The following is a 23032-nucleotide window of genomic DNA, read 5'->3' as shown; positions in this document are numbered from 1 at the left end:
TGGAGAATGCAAGACATAAGCCTTGGTGGCTTCCATGTAGTGTTCACCCTGTAGATGTGCAGAATGCAAGAGTGATGAACACTAGGCAGCCCCTTCCCTGATTTCAGATGATGTATGAGAAAGCCTCAGTACTGAGGCAGAAGCCTGCTGCAGGGGTGGAGCCCTCAGAGAACCTCTATTGTGGTAGTGCTAAGGGTTGGAACTCCTACACAGAGTCTCCAATAGAGCACTGCCTAGTGGAGCTGTGAGAAAGGGGACACCAATCTCTGGACCACAGAATGGTAGATCCACCAGCAGCTTGCACTCTGCAACTAGAAAAGCTACAGCCATTCAAATCCGGTCCATAAGAGCAGCCTTGGGGGATGAATCTTGCAAAGGCACAGGGGCAGAGCTGCCCAAGGCTTTGGTAGCCCACCCTTTGCAATAGTGTGCCCTGGATATGGAACATAGAGTCAAAGGAGATTATTTTGGAGCTTTAAGATTTAATGACTGCCCTGCTGGGTTTTGAACGTGCATGGGGCCTTTAGCCCATTTCTTTTAACTGATTTCTCCCTTTTGGAATGAGAATGTTTACCTAATGCCTACGTCCACATAGTATATTAGAAGTAAATAACTTGTTTTTTTTTATTTGACAGGCTCATAGGTGGAAAGGACTTGCCTTGTCTCAGATGAGACTTCGGACTTTGCAATTTTGAGTTAACACTGGAGGAATTAAGACTTTTGGGGACTGTTGGGAAGGTATGATTGTATTTTGCAATGTGGGAAGGATATAAAATTTAGGAGGGAGCAGAGGTGGAATGACATAATTTGGATATTTGTTCCTGCCCAAATCTCCCATTGAATTGTAATCCCCAATGCCAAATGTGAGACCTAATGGGAGGTGTCTGCATTATGAGGGCAGATCCCTCATGACTTGGTGTTGTCTTCATGATAGTGAGTGAGCTGTTGCAGGACCTGGTCATTTAAAACTGTGTGGAACCTCCCCTCCCCACATACTCTCTATCTCTCTCTCTTGCTCTTGCTCTTGTCATGGGAGATGCCTGCTCCTGCTTTGATAGTCTGCCATAATTGGAGGCTTCATGAGGCCTCCCCAGAAGCAGATGCCGTTACGCATCCTGTAAAGCTTAAAGAATCGTGAGACAATTAAACCTCTTTTGCTTATAAATTACCCAGTCTCAGATATTTCTTTATATCAATGCACAAATGGCCTAACACAGTCCAGTTTACAACAATGGCTTGTACCCATACCCATTCACAGCTCTGTTCTGAAAGAGCTATTCCAAAGAGCTCTCCAGCAGAGTGGCAACTCCCATCTTCCCCAGTTCCCCTAGCTAAAAGAGATATTCCAGATGGATTTGGCAGATGGTTAAAACTGGGAGATACGCTTTCTCAACCAAAGCTTCTGCCCCATAGAGAGGATTCAGAAAGGACAGCTGCTGGTGAAAAGTCCAATCTCCTACTCCCTTATAGCTTTGCGTAACTGAAGAGCTGGTCTAGTAGTCAAAACATCCAAGTGGAATATTACATATCCCCCAAATTTATGGTGCAAAAGCATTACCCAGTTAGATTTGGCAAGGGTTCTTCCCAGGGGAGAATTGGATCAAGCCTGAAAACTGGCAACACGCTAACATTGCCAAGAAATTAGACTTTATCTGGATCAAAGTGCAGGGCAATTTATGCTCCAGACTATTATAAATAAACAGAACTAACAGCAATCAGTGGAGACTAAGAGTTTGGTATAATACAAATAGAAGCCAAGAGTCATTATTGGGGAGATCAGAAAAAAAGACAAAGAGAACTCCATAAAAACCAGTCATCACTAGTGGTTCAGAATACTAGGCACATGCCCAAGGCTGCATACTCCAAGAAATGCCTGAAGAGAAAAATAACAATTATCTAGTCTTTGGCTGAATATGAGGCAACCTCAAGCTCCTTGAACTGTGAAAGCAGTCTCCAAGCCACGCACAGAATCAACAGTAAAGGGTAAAAACCTTGCTGGTTTAAAATGCTTAATGCTAACCTCTGGCCAACCACTGACTGATCACTAAGCATGCTGACACAGGGTCAATCCCTAGAAATCTAGGACTAAAGATCAAAACAGGAAAAAAAAAAAGTATCTATGCAGGGATATCTGAGACTTCATATCATGTTACAAATAGACATCACAGAGTAAGTCCAAGAAAGTCACTAAACAAATAAGTGAACAAACAACAACAAGAAGACTGGGGTGGGATGAAGGGTGTTGTCGGAAACCAGAGTTGGTAGAATATATCCCATTTAAACACAAAAATATAAAACATGCAAATAAACAGTAAGTTTTGACTCATACAAAATTTTTAAAAAATGGGCAACAGAAATTGTCTAAGAGAAAATCCAGATGGATGCACCGATATTCTCTTTCTTACATTTTTGTTTTGAAAGCTATTTTGTCTGGTGTAAGTATAGTTACTCCTACTCCCTTTTGGTTTCCAATGGCATGTAATAACTCTTTCCATTCTTTTATTTTCAGTCTATTTATGTCTTTATAGGTGATGAGTGTTTCTGGTAGGCAACAGATCACTAGGTCTTGTTTTTTGTTTTTAATCCAATCAGCAAATGCATTACTTTTGATTGGAGAGTATAGTCCATTTACATTCAATGTTATTACTGACAAATAAGGACTTAGTCCTGCAATTTTGTTTTCTGGTTGCTTTATGGTCTTCTCTTCTTTCCTTCCTGTCTTCTTTTAAGTAAAAATGATTTTCTCTAGTGGGATCATTTAGCTTCTTATGTTTTATTTTTGTGTATTCATTGTTTGTGGGTTTTTTTTTTTTTTTTTTTTTTTTTTGGCTAAGGTTACCATGAGGCTTACAAATGCTATCTTATAACCCATTATTTTAAGCAGATAACAACTTAACACAGTTTGCATCAATAAACAGACAAGCAAAAAGTAAATCAGTATACATTCTATGCCTTAACTTCATTATCCCACACCTTAACTTTGTTGTTTCTATCTTATTATATTATCTAGGTCTTCAAAACTTGTAGTTATTATTTTTGATTATTTCATTCAGTATTTCTACTTAGAGTAAGAGTAGTTTATACACCACAGTGACAGTGTTATTCTCTGTTTTCTGTGTACTTATTATTACCAGTAAATTTTGTACCTTCAGATGACTTCTTATTGCTCATTAGCATCATTTTCTTTCTAACTGAGGCACTTTGTTTAGCATTTCTTGGAGGACAGGTCTGTTGTTGATGAAATCCCTCAGCTTTTGTTTCTATGGGAAAGTATTTTTCCATGCTTGAAGGGTATTTTTGCTTGGTATACTATTCTAGGGTAAAAGTTGTGTTTGTTTTGTTTTTTCCTTCAGCACTTCAAGAATGTCATGTCACTCTCTGCTGGTAAGATTTCCACTAAAACGTCTGTTGCCAGACATAATGAAGCTCCATTGTATGTGACTTATTTTCTCTTGCTGCCTTTAGGATGCTTTTTTTATTCTTGATCTTTGGGAATTTCATCATTAAATAACTTGAGGAAGCCTTTTTTGGGTTAAATTTGCTTGGAGTTCTATAACCTTCTTGTACTTGGATACAGATTCCTTACTCTAGGTTTGGGAATTTTACTGTTATTATTCCTTTAAATGAAGTTGCTACCCTATCTCTTTCTCTACCTCTTCTTTAATGTCAAAAACTCTTAGATTTACCCTTTGATACTATATTCTAGGTCCTTAGGCATGTTTCATTTTTTTTTTCTTTTGTCTCCTCTGTTTACAAATACCCTGTCTTCAAGCTCACTGATTTTATCGTCAGTTTGATGAATTCTAAGACCTCGATCCATTCTTTAGCATGCTAGTTGCAATTTTCCGCTCCAGAATTTCTGCTTGATTTTTTAAATTATTTTCAATCTCTTTCTTAAATTTATCTGAAAATTCTGAATTTCTTCTCTGAGTTACTTTGAATGTCTTTGAGTTTCCTTAAAACAGTTATTTTCAATTGTTTATCTGAAAGGTCATATATCTCTATTTTTCCAGGATTGGTCCCTGGTTTGTTATTTAGTTCATTTGGTGAGGTAATTATTTACTGGATGGTGGTGATGCTTCTAGATGTTATTAATTGTTAATCGTAGTCTTCATTGTCTGGGCTTGTTAACATTCATCCTTCTTGAGAATGTTTTCTAGATACTTGAAAGGACATGGGTGTTGTGATCTATGCTGCACCTGCTTTGGGGGCACCGAAGTCCAGTAACACTATGGCTCTTGCAGCCTCATAGAAGTACCACCTTGATGGTCTTAGAAAAGATCCAGAATAATTATCTGCATTACCAGACAGAGAACCTTGTTTTCTTCCCTGACTTTTTCCAAAACAAATGGAGTCCTTCTCTCTGCTCTGAGCCACATAGAGCTGGGGGCAGAGTAACACAAGTGTCCCTGTGGCCACCACTCCTATGACTGTGTGAGGTTAGACCTGAAGCCAGCACAGCACTGGGTCTTGCTGAAGGCCTGCTGCAACCAATCCCTGACTATGGACTATGTTCACTCAAGGCCCTAGGGCTCCACAATCAGCAGGTAGCAAAGCCAGTCAGGCCTGTGTCCTTCCCTTCAGGGTGGTGAGTTCCCTCAGGCCCCAGGTTTGTCCACGGTGCCACCCAGAGCCAGGGACTAGAGTCAATAACATTAGAAGTCTACCTAGTGTTCTATCGCACTGCAGCTGAGCTGGCACTCAAAGTGCAAGACACAGTCCTTCCCACCCTTCCCACCCCTTTCCAAAATCAGAGAAGTCTCTCCCCATGGCCACTGCCACCTGACGCCCATGGAAAGTATTGTCCGACTACCACCAGTATTCTTGTAAGGCCCAAAGGCTCTTCCAGCAGCCTGTGGTGAATGCTGTCTGACCTAGGACTTACCCTTCAGGACAGCTGGCTCCCCTCTGGCCCAAGGTAGATAAAAAAATAACATCCAAGAGCCAAGTCCTGGAATTAGGTATCCCAAGTACCTGCTTGGTGCTCTATCCCCCTCTGGCCAAAAAGGTACAAGACAAAGTTCCATTTAAATTTCCATCCACGTTTCTCAGGCAGGAGCTTGCCATGTAGCCACCACAGTTGGGAATGTGCTGAGTCTCACCTGAGGTCAGCAAGTTTCAGTGCCTCACCTAAGGTTATCAGTGTAGTATTAGGTATTGCTATTCAGGGCCCATGGGCTGTTTAGGTAGCAGGTAATGAATCCTATGAGGACTAGGTCCTTTCCTTCAAGGTAGTGTGTTCCTTTTGGGATCAGGGTATGTCTAGAAATATCATCCAGGAGTTTATGGAAAGGAGACCACATGACTTTGACAAATACCCTATTCGGCTGTAGCTGAGACGGTATTCAGGATGCAAAACAAAGTCCTCCCCAATCTTCCCTCTCCTCTCCTCAAGTAGAAGGAAGGGGTCTTTTTCTTTTGAGCCATAAGCTATACAGCTTGTGCTTAGGGGAAAGGTGATGCCAGCACTCCCTCTGCCAACCCAGCTGGTATCTCAGTATATTACATGCCCCCCACCCCTCAGAAAATCCACTGTCTCTGGGCCCAGTTCAGCACTAGGACATGTCTAGTAGTTGCAGTCATCATGGCCTAGGCTGTCTTTCAAGTTTATGTAAGGCCCCAGCATACTTTAGCTTGTGGTGGCATGCCTTATCGGAACTCAAGTTTGGATGGCTGGGATTAGTTATTCCCCTCTGGGTAGGGCTGTTTCAAATGCTCCCCCCATGGGTGGGTGTCAGCTGAATTTCGTCTCATTTTGCTTTCTCTTATAGTAGGGCAACAGTGAGTTCAATGCCTCACAAGTGCTGCCATCTCTGTCTCCTTATAGCACAGAAACACTCTCCACACCACACCACTGCTGCAGAGGGATGGGGGACAGGTGGTGTCAGTAATTCAAGATTGTTTGTCCTACCTCTTCAATACCTTATTTGGTGATATGAATTTAAAATCAGGTACTGTTAGTGCTCAGCTGATTTCTCATTCTTATGAAGATGCTTTTTTTGGTGTAGACAGCTGTTAAATTGGTGTCTTTGCAAGGGGGATGATTGGCAAAGCCTTCTATTCTGCCATCTTGCTCTGCTCCCTTTTTCTTTGCCCATTCTTTAATGAGATTAGTAGTAGTAACAGTACTAGCAGTAGTAACAGTATTTTGTTTAGTTCCTACAGTCTGGATATTGGTCCCTTGTCAGGTGAATAGTTTTACAGATATTTTCTCCAATTCAAAAGATTGTTTCTTCACTTGATAATTTCTGTTCAGAAGCTTTGTAGTTTGACATAGACCTATTTGTCTATTTTTGTATTTGTCACCTGTGCTTTTGAAGTCTTATTCATTAAAATATTTGCCTAGACCAGGCATCCCCAAACTTTTTACACAGGGGGCCAGTTCACTGTCCCTCAGACAGTTGGAGGGCTGCCACATACTGTGCTCCTCTCACTGACCACCAATGAAAGAGGTGCCCCTTCCTGAAGTGCGGCGGGGGGCCGGATAAATGGCCTCAGGGGGCCGCATGCGGCCTGCGGGGCCGTAGTTTGGGGACGCCTGGCCTGGACCAATGTCCTAAAGTGTTACCCCTATATTTTCTTCCAGTAGTTTTATAGTTTCAGGTCTTACAGTTTCAAGTCTTAAAATTTCAAGTATTTAATCAATTTCAAGTTGATTATGGTGAGACATAGGAGGCTTGTTTCATTTTTCTGCCTGTGTATATCCAGTTTTCCCAGTACCATCTATTGAAGAGGGTATCTTTTCCCCAATATATGTTATTTTCACCTTTGCCAACATTTATGGTCAAAAATCAATTGACCATAAATACGTGGATTTACTTCTGGACTCCAATGTTCCCTTCATCTGTGTGTATATATTTATGCCAGTGCCAAGCTTTTTTATTATTATAGCACTGGAATAGATTTTCAAATCAAGTAATGTGATGACTCTGTCTTTCTTCTTTTTGCCAATATTATTCTGGCTGTTCGTAGTCTCTTCTAGTTGCATATGAATTTCAGGATTGTTTTTATTTCTGGGGAAAGTGTCACTGAAATTTTGAGAGGGATTGTACTGAATATGTAGATTGTTTTGGGTAGTATGGACATTTTAATAATATGAGTTATCTCAATTTCATAAACATGGGATAGCTTTCAATTTGTTTCTGTCTTCCACTTCATCAATGTTCTAAAGTTTTCAGTGTACTGATCTTTCACTTACTTGGCTAAATTTATTTCTAAGTATTTTTTATAGTAGCTATTTTAAATGAAATAATTTTCTTGATTTATTTCTGGATAGTTCACTGTTTGTTAGTATATAGAAACACTGATTTTGTATGCTGACTTTGTATTCTGCAACTTTACTAAATTCATTTATTACTTTTAAAAGATTTTTATGTAGTCTTTAGGGTTTTCTGTACATAAGATCATGTTGTTTTCAAACAGGGTCTTAGTCCTTTGGTATTGTTATAAAGGAATATCTGAGACTGGGTAATTTATAAAGAAAAAAGGTTTATTTGGCTCACAATTCAGCTGACTGGAAGGCTAGATAAATGGCAAGAGAGGAAGCAAGAGAGAGAACGGAGGTGCCAGGCTCTTTGTAACCACTAGCTCTTGCAGGAACTAATGGAGTGAGAACTCATTCATTATAATAAGGACTGCACCAAATCATTCATGGGGCATCTGACCCCGTGACCCAAATATCTACCATGAGGACCCATCTCCAACATTGGGAAATAAATTTCAATATGAGGTTTGGGGGAAGAAACATCCAGATTATAGCATAAGGACAATTAAACGTCTTCCTTCTCAATTGAGATACCTTTTATTTCTCTCTTGCCTAATTGCTCTGGGTAGGACTTCCGGTACTATGTTAATAGAAATGTTAAGAGTGGACATTCTTGTCTTGTTCTTGGTCTTAGAAGAAAAGCTTTGAGCTTTTCACCATTGAATATGATGTTAAATATCAGATTCTCATATATGGCCTTTATCATGTTTAGGTACATTCCTTGTATAACTAACTTCTTGAAGTTTTTATCATAAAAGGATGTCGAAGTTTGTCAAATGCCTTTTCTGCATCTATTGAGATGATCATATGGCTTTTGTCCTTCCTTTTGCTAATGTCTTATGTCACATTTATTGATCTGCATATTTTGAACCATTCTTCCAGCCCTTGGATAAATCCTACTGATCAGGGCAAATGATTATTTTAACATGCTATTGAGTTCAGTTTGCTAGTATTTTGTTGAAGACTTTTCCATCTAAGTTCATCAGGAATATCAACCTGTAATTTTCTTTCCTTGTGGTGTCCTTGTCTGGCTTTTGTATCATGGTAATGCTGGCCCTGTAAAATGCACTTGGAAGCATTTGTTTGTTCAGTTTTTGAAAAGAATTTGAGAAGGACTGGTATTACTCCTCCATTAAATGTTTGGTAGAATTCAGCAGTGAAGCCTTCATGTCCTAGGCTTTTATTTGATAGGAGACTTCTTTACTAGTGATTCAATCTCCTTACTCATTAGTGCTCTATTCAGATTTTCTATTTCTTGGTAATTAAGTCTTGTTAAGTTGTATGTGTCCAGGAATTTATCAATTTTTTTCTAGATTATCCAGTTTGTTGGCATATAATTTTTCACAGTAGTCTCATGATTTTTAGTATTTCTGTGGTATCATATGTAATGTCTCCTCTTTCATTTCTGAGTTGTCTTCTCTCCTTTTTAGAACTGAGTCTAGCTAAAGGTTTATCAATGTTATCTTTTCACAAAAACCAACTCTGAGTTTCACTGATCTTTTATATTTTTTTTTTCTGGTTTCTACATCATTTATTTATGCTCTGATCTTTATTATTTCCTTCTTTCTGCTAACTTTGGGCTTAGTTGTTTTTTTTTTTTTTTTTTTTTTTTTTTTTTTCCTAGCTTCTTGACATGCAACATTAGGTTTTATATTTGGGATCTGGAGCCTGAATCCACAGGAACTGGCCTGGTGGTAAGAGAGGTTTGGCACCTGGGACCACTGGGATAGGCCTGGAACCTAGGTCAGGGTTGTCTCAGCATCTCAGTCTATAGGGTCTGTCTCAGTACTGGGGTGAGAAAGGACCCTGGGTCTGCTGGAGCAGGCCTGAACTCTGGGTTCTCTAGAGCCTGGGGCCAGCATGGAGCTTGGTATTGCAGGAGCTGGTCTGAAGTCTAGGATTATGGCACTGGCCTGGTACCTAGAGCCACTGGAAATGGCCAGGATCCTGGAGCTGTAGAGAGAAACCTGGAGTCTGTGTCTGCTGGTACTGGCTGGAGGCTGAATATATATGTGCTTGTCTAGAGGCTAAGTCTTCAAGGACTGGCCCGGGTTCTGGGGCTAGTCTGTGTCCTGGGTATACATGGGTGGTCTAAGAGCCTGGGTTCCACGGAGGCCAATCTAGTAGTCATGTCTACTGGAACAGTCCTAAACCCTGAGTCTGGTGGAGCATGGGACCACAGGAACTGTCCTTACACTGTACAGGCCTAGAGCCTATGTCTCTAAGTTCCTGCCTGGTGTCAGAGGCTAGGGGTGCTAGTACAGCACAGGAATGGTACTCAAGCCTACGGCCATGAGAACTGGCCAACTGCTGGGGACAATCCTGATCCTAGTGTCACTAGGGGTGGCCTTGCCCTAGGGTGGCTCTGGAGCCTGAAGCTTCAAGGACCTGTCTGGGGCTGGGGATAGTCTACAGCCTGGAGCTGCTGGTGGTGGCCTAGCACTAGGGAGGCCTAGAGCCTGGGGCTAGAGGATCCTGCCAGATAACAGGGTGGGCTTTCAGGTGGTATCTGCAGGTATTAACTTGAACCTGGGGTGAAGGGGCTAGCCTGGTAGTGAGCAGACCTGGAACCTGTATCCACACATGCCAGCTTGATGACTAAAGCTGCAAGAGCCAATCTGGTGCTGGGAGTAGCTAAGAGGTTAGGACGACTGAGGCCAGCTCAACATTGAGGACAGTCCAGAACCTGAGGGTCCTGAGGTTGTCCTGATAGTAAGGCAGCCTGGAGAGCAAGTATGCTGTACAGGTCTGTAGCCTAGGACTGTGGGATGCAGCCTGGTGCTGGAGCAGATGGGCTTGGAGGCTTAGTCCACAGGTACTGACCTGGAGTCTGGGGATGTGGGGGCCTACCATGCATTGTGTTTTACTGATACAAGCTTGTTGCTGGTGTCCAAGGCAAAGTCTGGTGTCCACTGCTGTCTTTATCTCCATGCTACAATGCCTGGTGTTAGGGGAGGGGTGACATGGGCAATGTAAAACTGACTGTTCCTCCTACTCTTATCAATGCATCTTTTCATAATTCTGTGCTACAGCTGGGAGCTGTAATTTCTCACTTGGTTTCCTTAGCTCCTATAAAGGTCATTTCATATATGGAGGGATATTTGAATTGACATTTCTGTAAGGGAATGAGTGCTGGAGAGTCCTATTCTACCATATTGCTGATGCTTGTCTCTGAGTCAGGGTTTTGACCAGTCATATCATCACCGATTCCGCTGACGCTGCCTCTCTTCAGTACCCCACCCCCAGGTCCTGAATCAGGGCTTTCACATGTTGTTACTGAGGATGCATTCCCACTACTCTGTGTCCTGGCCCCTGGGTCTTGAGCCAGGGCTTTGAATAACCATCACTGGGGTTATGCTGCCACTGCTCTAGAATCTATACTCTGGGGCCTAAGTCACAGCTATCACTGCTGTGTGTCCCACTCCCTGGGGTCTGAGTTGTGGCTACAACCAGCTACCCTTGGGGCCATACTACAGTTGCACCACAGACCCACAGCCCAGGCCTCTTCTTCGTCCTGTCATTGCTGAATCTGTGTTACTGTTATATCCCTTTCCCGTTAAGAGAAGTCATTGTGGAATGTCCTAGAGACCCACCCTGAACTCTGTAGATGATGGACACAAGACCATGTTGTAATCACTGGCACCACTACCCCAGCAAGTACGTCTGTTCCCCAGTCCCCAGATGCTACAGCAGTTCTGTGCACACCTAACCACAGATCCTTTGATCTGCTGCTACTCCCTAGGCACGGGCACCACCATCACTGTCATAGCCTCTGTGGGCTGCTATAACTAAATGTCTTTAGCTGGATTATTTATAAATTATAGAAATGTATTGTTTACAGTTCTGGAGGCTGGAAAGTCACATACCAATGCAACAGAAGATACGGTCTGTAATGAGGGCTTGCTCTGTGCTTCAAAGATGGTAACTTTTCCCAGCACCCTTACATGGCAGAAGGAATAAGTGTATTCCCTTCAATCTCTATTATGGGGGCACTAACCCCATTTGTGAGGGCAGAGCCCTCGTTATTTAATATCTTTCAGATAAGCCCTACTTATTAATACTATCACATAGGGTATTAGTTTCCAACATATAAATTTGAAGGGAACATCCATATTCAAACCATAGCAGTCACTGAGCATGCACCTCACCCCGATCCCAGTTTCACCACAGTTGCGGTTGTGTGAATGCCAGCATGCCACAACCAGTGCCAAATGGAATAACCTTGGCTAGAATATTCCCCCATGAGAGAAAAGGAATGCAGAAGGAACCCAGCAGCTAGCACCACCAAGGACCACAACATTCCTAGTCACTATAGCCACCACAGACTGCACACATAAAAATATAAGGCTGTTAGAAACATGAAAACATCAAGGAAATATGATACCACTAAAGAAACACAGTAACTGCAGTAAGTGATCTCAAATAAATGGAGATATGTTATCTGAAAAAGAATTAAAAATAATTATTTTAAGGAAGATCAGTGAGATACAAGAGAACATAGATAGCTCAATGAACTCAGGAAAGTAATAAACAAGCTCAAAAAAGAGACAGAAATTATCAAAAACAACCAAACAAAAATTTTATAACTGAAGAATATAATGAATAAAATAAAAATGTAAAAGAGAGCTTCAAACAGCAGACATGATCAAATAGAAGAAAGAATCTGCAAACTTGAAGGCATATCTTATGAGATTATTCAGTGAGAAGATAAAAAAAGAATCAAAAATAGTGACGAAAATCTGAGGAACTTGAGACACTATCAACTGAATCAGATTACATTTGAATGACTGTCCCCTCCAAATCTCATGTTGAAATGTAATCTTAAGTTTGAAGGTGAGGCCTGGTGGGAAGTTACCAGGTCATGGGAGCAGTCCCTCATAAATAACTTGGTGCTGTCCTCATGATATTGAGTGAGTTCTTGCAAGAACTGGTTGTTTAAAATTTTGTGGTACCTCCCCACTTGCTTTTTTGCTCCCACTTTCACCATATGACATGCTGGCTCCTCATTGTCTTCTAGCATGATGGTTAGCTTCCTGAGGCCCTCACAAGAAATATCTCAGCACCATGCTTCCTGTACACCCTGCAGTACTATAAGTCAAAAATAAAACCTCTTTTCTTCACAAATTAGCTAGCCTCAGGTATTCCTTTATAGCAATGCAAAAATGGTCTAATACAACATAGATGCTAAAGTCCTCAACAAAATACTTGCAAACTAAATTCAACAGCACATTAAAAGACTCATTCAAGGATAGAAGGAAAACGGCAAATATGAAGCAGGGCTAACATGCACCGCTTACTTGGACAGACAGAACAGTATGTGGAGACTCACACTGTGAACTTTCGTTCCAAGAACCACTGCAGGAACATACCAGGAAAACCAAAAGAATTCACATATCCTTTGATGGTAGTGGAGAGCAGCTGCAAATTCCATGAGACAGGTGAGTTTCCAAAGTGAGAGAGGGTGAAAATCTGCCTCCAAACACACATTCCCACTGGGGAATCTAAAATTCCAGATCACGGGAGAAGGATTTAACCTTGCCTAGAGCTGGAACAGATTTCAGGAGCCCTATGAAATATAGCAGCAGCAGTGGGGAAGAATCTTGTAGGCACTCAGAGTCTCCAGCTCAAACCCAGGGAAGCCTTACCTGACTATATCTCACAGGAGCCCTCAGGGAAGACAGCCAGCAGAATTAGCGAGGGGTCACAGGGTGAAAGAAGCTTCTAACTGAATTCTGTAATAATTTTGAATGGGCACAAACATTCTTGAGCAGAATCTAGGGGGCGAACGGGAACTGCTGCAGGTACAAGCATAGGAGCTACCGACATTGTGGGCACACAGAGAGAGAAGAGGGCCTGAAAGCCATGCTTGCTTTCTCAGCAAGGAAACTTATGGCCTAGGGCAGGTTTGAGTTCTGTACCCAGACTGCCTGGACCTAAACTGTTAGCAGGGCACTACAGAATCAAGATCGGCCTCACCAAATGCATGGGAGCTGGGTGAGTCCTTTCATTACTGGATACACCCCAAATCCCTGGAGAACTATACTGCACAGCAGAGGTAGCCATAATCCCCTCTGGAAAATAACCCCATTGGCTTGAGCACCAACCCTTACTCCATGCCCACAGTGGCCTATTCAAGCCCTGTGCAGTGCAAGAAAAGTCTAAGTTCGAATCCATCTGAACCTGCCCCCACCTGGTGGTATTTTCCAACCTACCCTGGTAACCAAACACAAAAGACAATAACTCTTGGGAGCTTTATGTCCCTGCCTGAGAAAACAGAATACTTCCCCTGGCCAACTTAAGACAAGCTTATATGCCACTACTACTTATATCCCACTACCACCACCACAGCTGGTGTTACCTTGAATGTGTTACCTCCTGACTGGAGGTCAATTATCTCAGGCCATTACAGCAACTTCTGACAGAATAACCCTGCTCCCAAGAAGGAGGAGAGCACCGTGTCAGGGGATCACCCGATGGGATAAAAGAATCTGAACAGCAGGACTTGAGTTCTAGATCTTTCTGCTGGTGGGTAGTTTCTCACAGCAGAGACATAATTGCAGTTCTGGGCACAGTAGGGAAAGTCAGCACCTATACCCCAACAGGCAGGGAACCTCTGCGGTCATGAAAGGTCTTGGAGAAGGGGACCTTGTTCCCCTCAGCACTCCGCTAAAGACAGAGCAGGGGCTTCCCCCACAGAAATGCAGCCTGGAGGAATGTACAGACAGCCTTGCTGGAACAATCCAGGGTGAGTGTATCCCAACAGGAGGAGCACATTCCAGGTTCAGGCCAGCATGAGAGGCAGAGTAACAATTCCTCCCTACTTGGAACATCAACATTCCTATACATGAAATGATGTGCCTGTATGATCCAAGTAGGTGAAACATAAAGACAGTAGCGAGGCTATGAGGTGAATAACTTTCCTGCTGACCTGGCAGGGGAGCTGAGGTAGCTCCCACTCTTCACCCTCATAAAACCTCAGCAGATCTCACTGAGAGCTCACCCAGCAACCCTCATCAAGGTTAGGACCTTGGCTCACGGTTGGGCTTTATTAGGTTGGTGCGAAATTAATTGTGGTTTTTGCTATCACTTTCAATGGCAAAAAACACAATTACTTTTGCACCAACCCTATCTTAGCCACAACTGGTGACTATCCAGGGATACCTCCCCTGTTGGCCTGAAGACTGAATCATCAATTCAGTAAATAAAACAATGGAAAAAATTAAGTAAATAAATAAATTGTACACCTTGAGAGAATGAGGTAGCCTTCAAGAGATCCCTGCCATTCCAACTCCATAGGAGACAGAGAACTCACCCATACACCACGACTATAACTACTATAAATATAATTATAGTATAGCATCAGGGAAAGTCAGCACACAAAGGCTCTCTTTATAGCTAAGGATTCATACAGAGTCTTCACCTCTACAAGCACAAAGAATCAAATTAGGCTAAAGTAAATACTAAACTCTGGGCCGGTCATGGTGGCTCATGCCTATAATCCTAGCACTTTGGGAAGCCAAGGCAGGAGGATCACCTGAGGTGAAGAGTTTGAGACCAGCCTGGTCAACATGGTGAAATCCAGTCTCTATAATCCCAGCTACTCAGGAGGCTGAGGCAGGAGAATAACTTGAACTCGGGAGGCAGAGGTTGCAGTGAGCAGAGATCGAGCCATTCAGCCGGGGCAACAAGAACGAAATTCTTGCAGTGAGCAGAGACGGCGAACTCCAGCCTGGGTAACAAGAGCGAAACTCCATCTCATTAATAAATATTAAACTCTGATCCATAAGAGGGGAAAAAAAGAAATTAAAAAAAAATTTTTTAAGTTCAATACGAAAAACGATTCAAGAACAATTTTAAGAAATAGTCTACCTAAATGAGAAGAAACCAGAAAAGCAATTCTGGTAATGACAATACAGGGTTCTATAAGACCCCAAATAATCACACTGGCTCCTCAGCAGTGGATCCAATCCAAAAAGAAATCTCTGAACCACCAGATAAAGAATTTAGAAGGTTGATTATTAAACTACTCAAGGAGATACCCCAGTATTGTGAAAAAGACCTTAAAGAAAATTTTTTAAAAATAGAGTATATGAATGAAACATTTTCAGAGAAATAGATCAAAAAGAAAAATAAATCACAACTTCTGGAAATAAAAGACACACTTAGTGAAATACAAAATACAGTAGAAATTTCCAAAAATAGACTAGAACCAGTAGAAGAAAAAAAATAATTTCAGAGCTTGAAGACAAGGCTTTCAAATTAACCCCATCAGAAAAAGACAAGGAAAAAATAATCTAAAAAAATGAACAAAGCTTCCAAGAAATGGGGGATTATGTTAAATGGCCAAATCTAAGAATAACTGGTGTTTCTGAGGAAGAAGAGAAATGTAAAAGTTTGGAAAACTTGTTTGAAGGAATAACTGAAAAGAAATTATCTCGTCTTGCTAGAGATCTAGATATCCAACTATAAGAAGCTCAAAGAACTTCTGAGAAATTCATCACAAAGAGATCATCACCTAGACACACAGTCATCAGGTTATTTAAACTCAAGGCAAAGGAAAAAATCTTAAGAGCCGTGAGACAAAAACATCAGATAAACTATAAAGAAAAACCTATCAGACTAACAGAAAATTTCCTAGCCAAAACCTTACAGCCAGAAGGGATTGGGGTCCTACCTTCAACTTCCTTAAATAATTGTCAGCCAGTAATTTTGTTTCCAGCAAACCTAAGCTTCATAAGTAAAGGAGAGATAAAGTTGTTTTCAGACAAAAAAAAAAAAAAATGCTGAGAGAATTACCAAGCCAACACTACAAGAACTGCTAATTCTAAATCTTGAAGGAAAACCTCAAAATACACCAAAATACAACCACCTAAAAGCATAACTCTCACAAGGCCTATAAAACAATAATAGAATTAAAAAAAAAAAAAAAAAAAAAAAAAAAAACCCAAAACTGCAGAATATACATTCTTTTCATCAGGACATGGAACATTCTCCAAGATAGACCACATGACAGGCCACAAAACGCTTCTGAATAAATTTAAGAAAATCACAGTCATAGTAAACATCTTTTAAGACCAATGTGGAATAAAACTGAAATCAACTCTAAAGAGAACCCTCAAAACTATACAAATACATGGAAATAAAATAATCTGCTATTAAATGATCTTTGGGCTAACAATGAAATCAAGATGGAAACTGAAAACTTCTTTGACCTGAATGATAATAGCAACACAACTTATCAAAACCTCTGGAATACAGCAAAAGCAGTGCTAAGAGGAAAATTCATGGCATTAAATGCCTACATCAAGAAGTCTGAAAAAGCCCAAATATTGACAATCAAATATCACACATCTAGGAACTGGAGAAACAAGGACAAACTAAATCTAAAGCTAGAAGAAAAGAAATAACAAAATCAGAGCAGGACTAAATAAAACTGAAACAAAAAAGAAAAACAAAAGATAAAGAAAACAAAGATCTGGTTCTTTGAAAAGATAAAGAAAACTGATAGACCATTAGCAAGATTAAACAAGAAAAGAGAGATAAATCAACTCAAGTAGAAATGAAAAGGGAGCTATTACAACTGATACCACAAAAATACAAAAGATCATTGAAGGCTACTATGAACACCTTTGCACACAACCTAGAAAATCTAACAGATGGATAAATTCCTGGAAATATGCAACCCTGCTAGATTAAATCAGAAAGAAACAGAAATGGAACAGACCAATAGCAAGTAGTGAGACTGAAACAGTAATTAAAAAATTGTCAATAAAAACAGATTCCAGGACCAGATGAATTCACAGTTAAATTGTATCAGACATTCAAAAAAGAACTGGTATCAATCCTACTGAAACTACTCGAAAAAATAAAGAAAGAGGGAGTCCTCCCTAGATCACTCTGTGAAGCCAGTATCACCCAAATACCAAAATCAGGAGAGGCCATAACAGAAAAAAAGAAAAAGAAAAGAGAACTGCAGACCAATATCCCTGATGAACATAGATGCAAAAATCCTCAACAAAATACTAGCTAACTGAATCCCAACAGCATATCGAAAAGATAATACATCATGAGCAAGTGGGTTTCATACCAGGGATACAGGGATGGTTTAACATACACAAGTCAATGAATGTGATACATCACATAAACAGAATTAAAACTAAAAATCATATGATCACCTCAATAGAAGCAACAAAAGCATTTGAAAAAATCCTGGATCCTTCGTAACAAAAACCTTCTGTAAAATGGCATAGAAGGGACAGACCTCAAGGTAATAAAAGCCATTTATGACAAACCCACAGCCAATATCATATTAAATAGGGACAAACTGAAAGTATTCCCAATGAGAACTAAAACAAGACAAACTAAAACAAGACTTGCTTTAGTTCTCATTGGGAACACTTTCAATTTGTCCCCATTTAGTATGGGGTCAAATTGGAAAGGATGGCCACTTTCACCAATTCTACTCAATAGGATACTGGAAGTCCTAGCCAAAGAAGTCAGGCAAAGAAAGAAACAAAGGAAACCCAAACTGAAAAGAAGAAGTCAAACCATTGCTATTCTTGCTATTGGTCTGTTCAGATATCACCAATGATATCCATTCACCAATCATACCTGATAGTATACCTAGAAAATCCTAACAACTCATCCAAAAAGCTCCTAGACCTGATAATTCAGTAAAGTCTCACGTTACAAAATCAATGTACAGAAATCAGTAGGATTGCTATACATCAACGACCAAGCTGAGAATCAAATCAATAATTCAATCCCTTTTACAACAGCTGCAAAACAAAAATAAAAAATAAACAAACAAACAAACAAAACCTCAGAAATATACTTAACCAAGGAAGTGGAAGATTTCTGTAGAAATACTATAAAACACTGCTGAAATAAATTATAGACAACACAAACAAATGAACACATATCCCATGCTCATGGACGGGTACAATCAATATTGTGAAAATGACCATACTGCCAAAAGCAATCTATGGATTCAATACAATTCACATCAAAGTACCATTAACATGCTTCACAGAACTAGAAGAAAACAATCCTGAAATTCATAAGGAACCAAAAAAGAGCCCACATAGCTGAAGTAGCACTAATCAAAAAGAACAACTCTGAAGGTATCATATTACCCAACTTCAAACTATACTAAAGCCACAGTTACCAAAACATTGTACTGGTATAAAAGTAGCCACATAGACCAATGGAACACAGTAGAAAACCAAGAAATAAAGCCAAATACTTATAGTCAATTGATTTTAGACAAAGCAAACAAAAACGTAAGAGTTGGAAAAGCACACACCTTCTATTCAACAAATATGCTGGAATAACTGGCAAGTCACATGTAGAAGAATGAAACTGGATCCTCATCTCTCACCTTATACAAAAATCAACTCAAGGTGGATCAAGGATTTAAATCTAAGACCTGAAACCATAAAAATTCTAGAAGATAACATCAGAAAAACTCTTCTAGACATTGGCTTAGGCAAAGAGTAGTTCATGACCAAGAACCCAAAAGCAAATGCAAGAAAAACAAAAATAAATAGATGGGAACTAATTAAACTAAAAAGTTTCTACACAGCAAACGAAATAATTAGGAGAGGAAACAGACAACAGTCAGAGTGGGAGAAAATACTCACAAACTATGCATCTGACAAAGGACTAATATCCAGAATCTAACAAGAACTCAAACAAATCAGCAAGAAAAAAAAAATTGCATGAAAAAGTAGGCAAAGGTCATGAATAGACACTTCTCAAATATGCAAATATCCAACAAACATATGAAAAATGCTTAACATCACTAATTATCAGGGAAATGGAAATTAAAACCACAGTGCAATCCCACCTTACTCCTGCAAGAATGGCCATAATTAAAAAATACAATACTTGTTGGTGTGGATGTGGTAAAAAGGGAACACATTTACACTGCAGGTAAGAATGTAAGCTAGTACAACCACTATGGAAAACAGTATGGAGATTCCTTAAAGAATTAAAAGTAGAACTACCATTCGATCCAGCAATCTCACTACTGGGTATTTACCCAAAGGAAAAAAGGTATCATATAAAAAAGTCACTTGCATATGCATGTTTACAGCAGCACAATTTGCAATTGTGAAAATATGTAACCAACCTGAACGCCCATAAACCAATAAATGGACCAAGAAAATGTGGTATATATACAACATGGAATACTACTCAGCCATAAAAAGGAACAAAATAATGACATTTGCAGCAACCCAGATGAAGCTGGAGAACACTATTCTAAGTGAAGTAACTCAGGTATTGAAAAAACCCATTATCATATATTCTCACTAATAAGTGGGGGCTAAGCTATGAGGATGCATAAGACATAAGAATAATATAATACACTTTGGGAACTTGAGGAGAACAGTGGGAGGGGATAAGGGACAAAATACTGCACACTGGAGACAGTGTACACTGCTCAGGTGACAGGTGCACCAATCTCAGAATCACCACTAAAAAACTCATCCAGTAACCTAAAACCACCTGTTCCTGCAAAACTATTAAAATTTTGTTTAAATATGTAAAATATCTGAACAGATACTTCATTAAAGATACACAGATGGCACATAATCATATGAAAAGATGCTTAACATCATGTCATTGGAGAATTACAAATTAAACCAACAATGAGATACCACTACATACTTACTAACAGGGTGAAAATCCAAAACATTGATAACAGTAAATGCTGGGGAGAATGTGAAGCAAAGGGAAGTCTCATTCACTGCTGGCAGGAATACAAAATGGTACAGCCACTTAGAAGAGTAGCTTGACAGCACTATTCACAACAGCAAAGATATGGAATCAACCTAAATGCCTACCAATGACAGATTGGATAAAAAAAAAAATTGGTAAGTATACACCATGGAATAGTATGCAGCCATAAAAAGGAATGAGATCATGTCTTTTGCACAAACATGGATGAAGCTGTAAGCTGTTAACCTTAGCAAATAAACGCAAGAACAGAAAACCAGATATCACATGTTTTTACTTAGAAGTGGGAACTAAGTGATGAGAACTTACAAACACAAAGGAAACAACAGACACTGGGGTCTTCTTGAAGTGGGAGCTAAATGATGAGAACTTACAAACACAAAGGAAACCACGGACACTGGGGTCTTCTTTCTTCTAGGAGAAAGGAGAGGAGCAGAAAAGATAACTATTGGGTAATGAGCTTAATACCTGGGTGATGAAATAATCTGCACAACAAATGCACATGATATGAGTTTACCTGTGTAACAAAACTTCACATGTACACCTGAACCTAAAATAGAAGTTGGAAAAACAATTAAATGAATAAATAAAAAGATTCATTCACCATTATCAGTGGGGTTTATCTCACGGATGCAAGGATGGTTCAACATATGCAAATTAATAAACATGATACACCACATTAACACAATGAAAGATAAAAAACGACACAATCATTTCAATGAATACACAAATTGCATTTGGCAAAATTCAACACCCTTTTGTGATAAAAACTCTCAACAAATTAATTATACAAGGTATGTACCTCAACATAATAAAGGGCATATATGATAAGGCCACAGTAATATCATAACTAAGGTGAAAAGCTAAAAGCTTTTCCTCTAAGATCAGGAACTCACTGGAAGTCCTAGTCAAAGCAATTAGGCAAGTGAAAGAAATGAAAGGCATTCAAATTGTAAAAAAAGAAATAAAATTGTCTCTTTTCCCGCATTACATGATATTATACATAGAAGATTTTAAATATGCCACCAAAACCCTGTTAGAACTAATAAATAAAGGGAACTGCAGCATACAAAGTCAACATACAAAAAGCAGTTGCATTTCTATGCACTATCGAAGATGATCTACCCAAAAAAGAAAGAAAGAAAAAGCATTTAAAATAGCATCAGAAAGAATAAAACAGAAATAAACTTAACCCAAGAGGTGAAATAACTGTATACTGATAACTATCAAAGAGTGATGAACAAAATTGAAGATATGAATGAATGCAAGATGGCCTGTATTCATTTATTGGAATAATTAATGTTAAAATATCCACACTACCCAAAGCAATCCACAGATTCAATTCTAATGGCATATTTCACAGACATGGGAAAATAAACAACTGCAAAATTTGTATGGAATCACAAAATACTCTGAATAGCCAAAGTAGCTGTATAATCAAAGCAAATGAAATCAGCAATTGCAAAGATATCTGCATTCCCATGTTCATTGCAGGATTATTCACAATAGCCAAAATATGAAAACAACCTAAGTGTCTGCCAACAGATGAAGAAATTGTGGTACACACACACACACAAAACACACACACACACACACACACACACACACACACACAATGGGTTATTATTCAACCATAAAAAAAGAAAGAAAACCTGTCATTTGCAACAACATGGATAAACCTCAAGGGCATTATGCTAAGTAAAGTAAGTCGTACAGAGAAAGACAAACTCTGCATGACTTCATTTGTACTGAAATCTTAGAAAGTTGAACTCACTGAACTAGAGAGTAGAATGGTGGTTACAGGGGCCAAGGTGAGGGAAAGGGGAGAGGTTGGGAGGTTGGCCAAAGGGCACAAACTTTCAATGATAAGATAGGTAAGTTCAAGGGACATAATACACAGCATGATGAAGTGATACATATAAACTAATTTGATTCTGGTAATCATTCCACAACATATATGTATATCAAATCATCACATTGCACATCTTAAAATAAAACAATTTTACTTGTCAGTTATACCTCAATAAAGTTGAGGGAAAAAGAAAAAAAACCCATAATCCCAGAGGGTCATATAACTACCTATTCCCTGGGCACATCTTGAATTTATCATTACCTAGAACTTTTTAATAGCTAAAATCACAAATTCTGCAAGTTTTTGTCTGAGTACAACCTCCTATCATTAGTTTCAATTTCCTTACTGATCTACTCCAGTTCTTACAGGTAAAGTGAACTACCTTAGAAGACTTTTAGTGAAAATTAAATGAAATAATGTGTATCAACAGCTTGGCACAGTACCTGATACACAATAAGTCCTCAATAAATCATAGGTAAATTTTGATTTTCATTATTCTATTATAAACAAATTATCTGCCAATACCCAAATTGTCCTCAAACTCACTCTCAACCTCTGTCATTAATGAAATTTTGCTTTTATTTGACACTACTATTATACATTCCTCCAAATCCTTTTAAATGAAGGCCAGACCCCCAGAAATTCTTCGAGTCCAGAAGACAGGAGAAATCAGTACAGTTCTAGCTTCTCAAGCATCACAATCTCCACAAATCTTAGCCATTTCTAATAGAGTTACCCTACCTTGCAATGATCAGAAACTGTTTCACCGCCAAAATCCTAAATACTTGAAATTTCCCTAATTAAAATAGAATGTTCTTTCAACTCTCCCACTCTTTTTGAACTAGATCTTCTTTGTCACTATGGCCATAAATCTAGTACCCTGGTCCACCACTTCAATCTTCTTCTTCATTTGTCTCCTTTTCCAGAGTGGATAACTATTTGGATAAATTCCCTAGATCTTCTATCATTCTCACCTTGACAACACTCAGCACTTGAGCACTCCCACTGTCTCCTCTTCCCGTTCTATGCTGTGAACACTGCTGGAGAAAGTCACTACTAGAGCCAACGTTAACCAGGGCCTCACTACTCTGCAATTATTAATATTCTATTCAATGTCTACTGATACTTCACTGAATTTCCTACAGCACCTTTTCCAAGCCTATCCCATTCTTATT

General features: G+C 39.5%; 1 protein-coding gene across 3 annotated transcripts in view; it reads right to left on the bottom strand.

Moving 5' to 3' along the window:
* Positions 1-23032, bottom strand: part of APOOL (apolipoprotein O like) — a 72174-nt gene that overhangs the window by 46158 nt on the left and 2984 nt on the right. The window contains exon 2 of one of the 3 annotated variants that reach the window (XM_074392164.1): positions 14799-14993. The exons of the other annotated variants lie outside the window; for them this stretch is intronic. Within the exon in view, the coding sequence (XP_074248265.1) occupies positions 14799-14834 (36 nt within the window). The 5' untranslated portion in view covers positions 14835-14993. The remainder of the gene's footprint in view (positions 1-14798; positions 14994-23032) is intronic. 3 annotated transcript variants of the gene reach the window in all.

The sequence above is a fragment of the Saimiri boliviensis genome, chromosome X (genome assembly GCF_048565385.1).
Source record: "Saimiri boliviensis isolate mSaiBol1 chromosome X, mSaiBol1.pri, whole genome shotgun sequence".
Classification (NCBI taxonomy): Eukaryota; Metazoa; Chordata; class Mammalia; order Primates; family Cebidae; genus Saimiri; species Saimiri boliviensis.
This window is presented reverse-complemented; position numbering and strand designations above follow the sequence as displayed.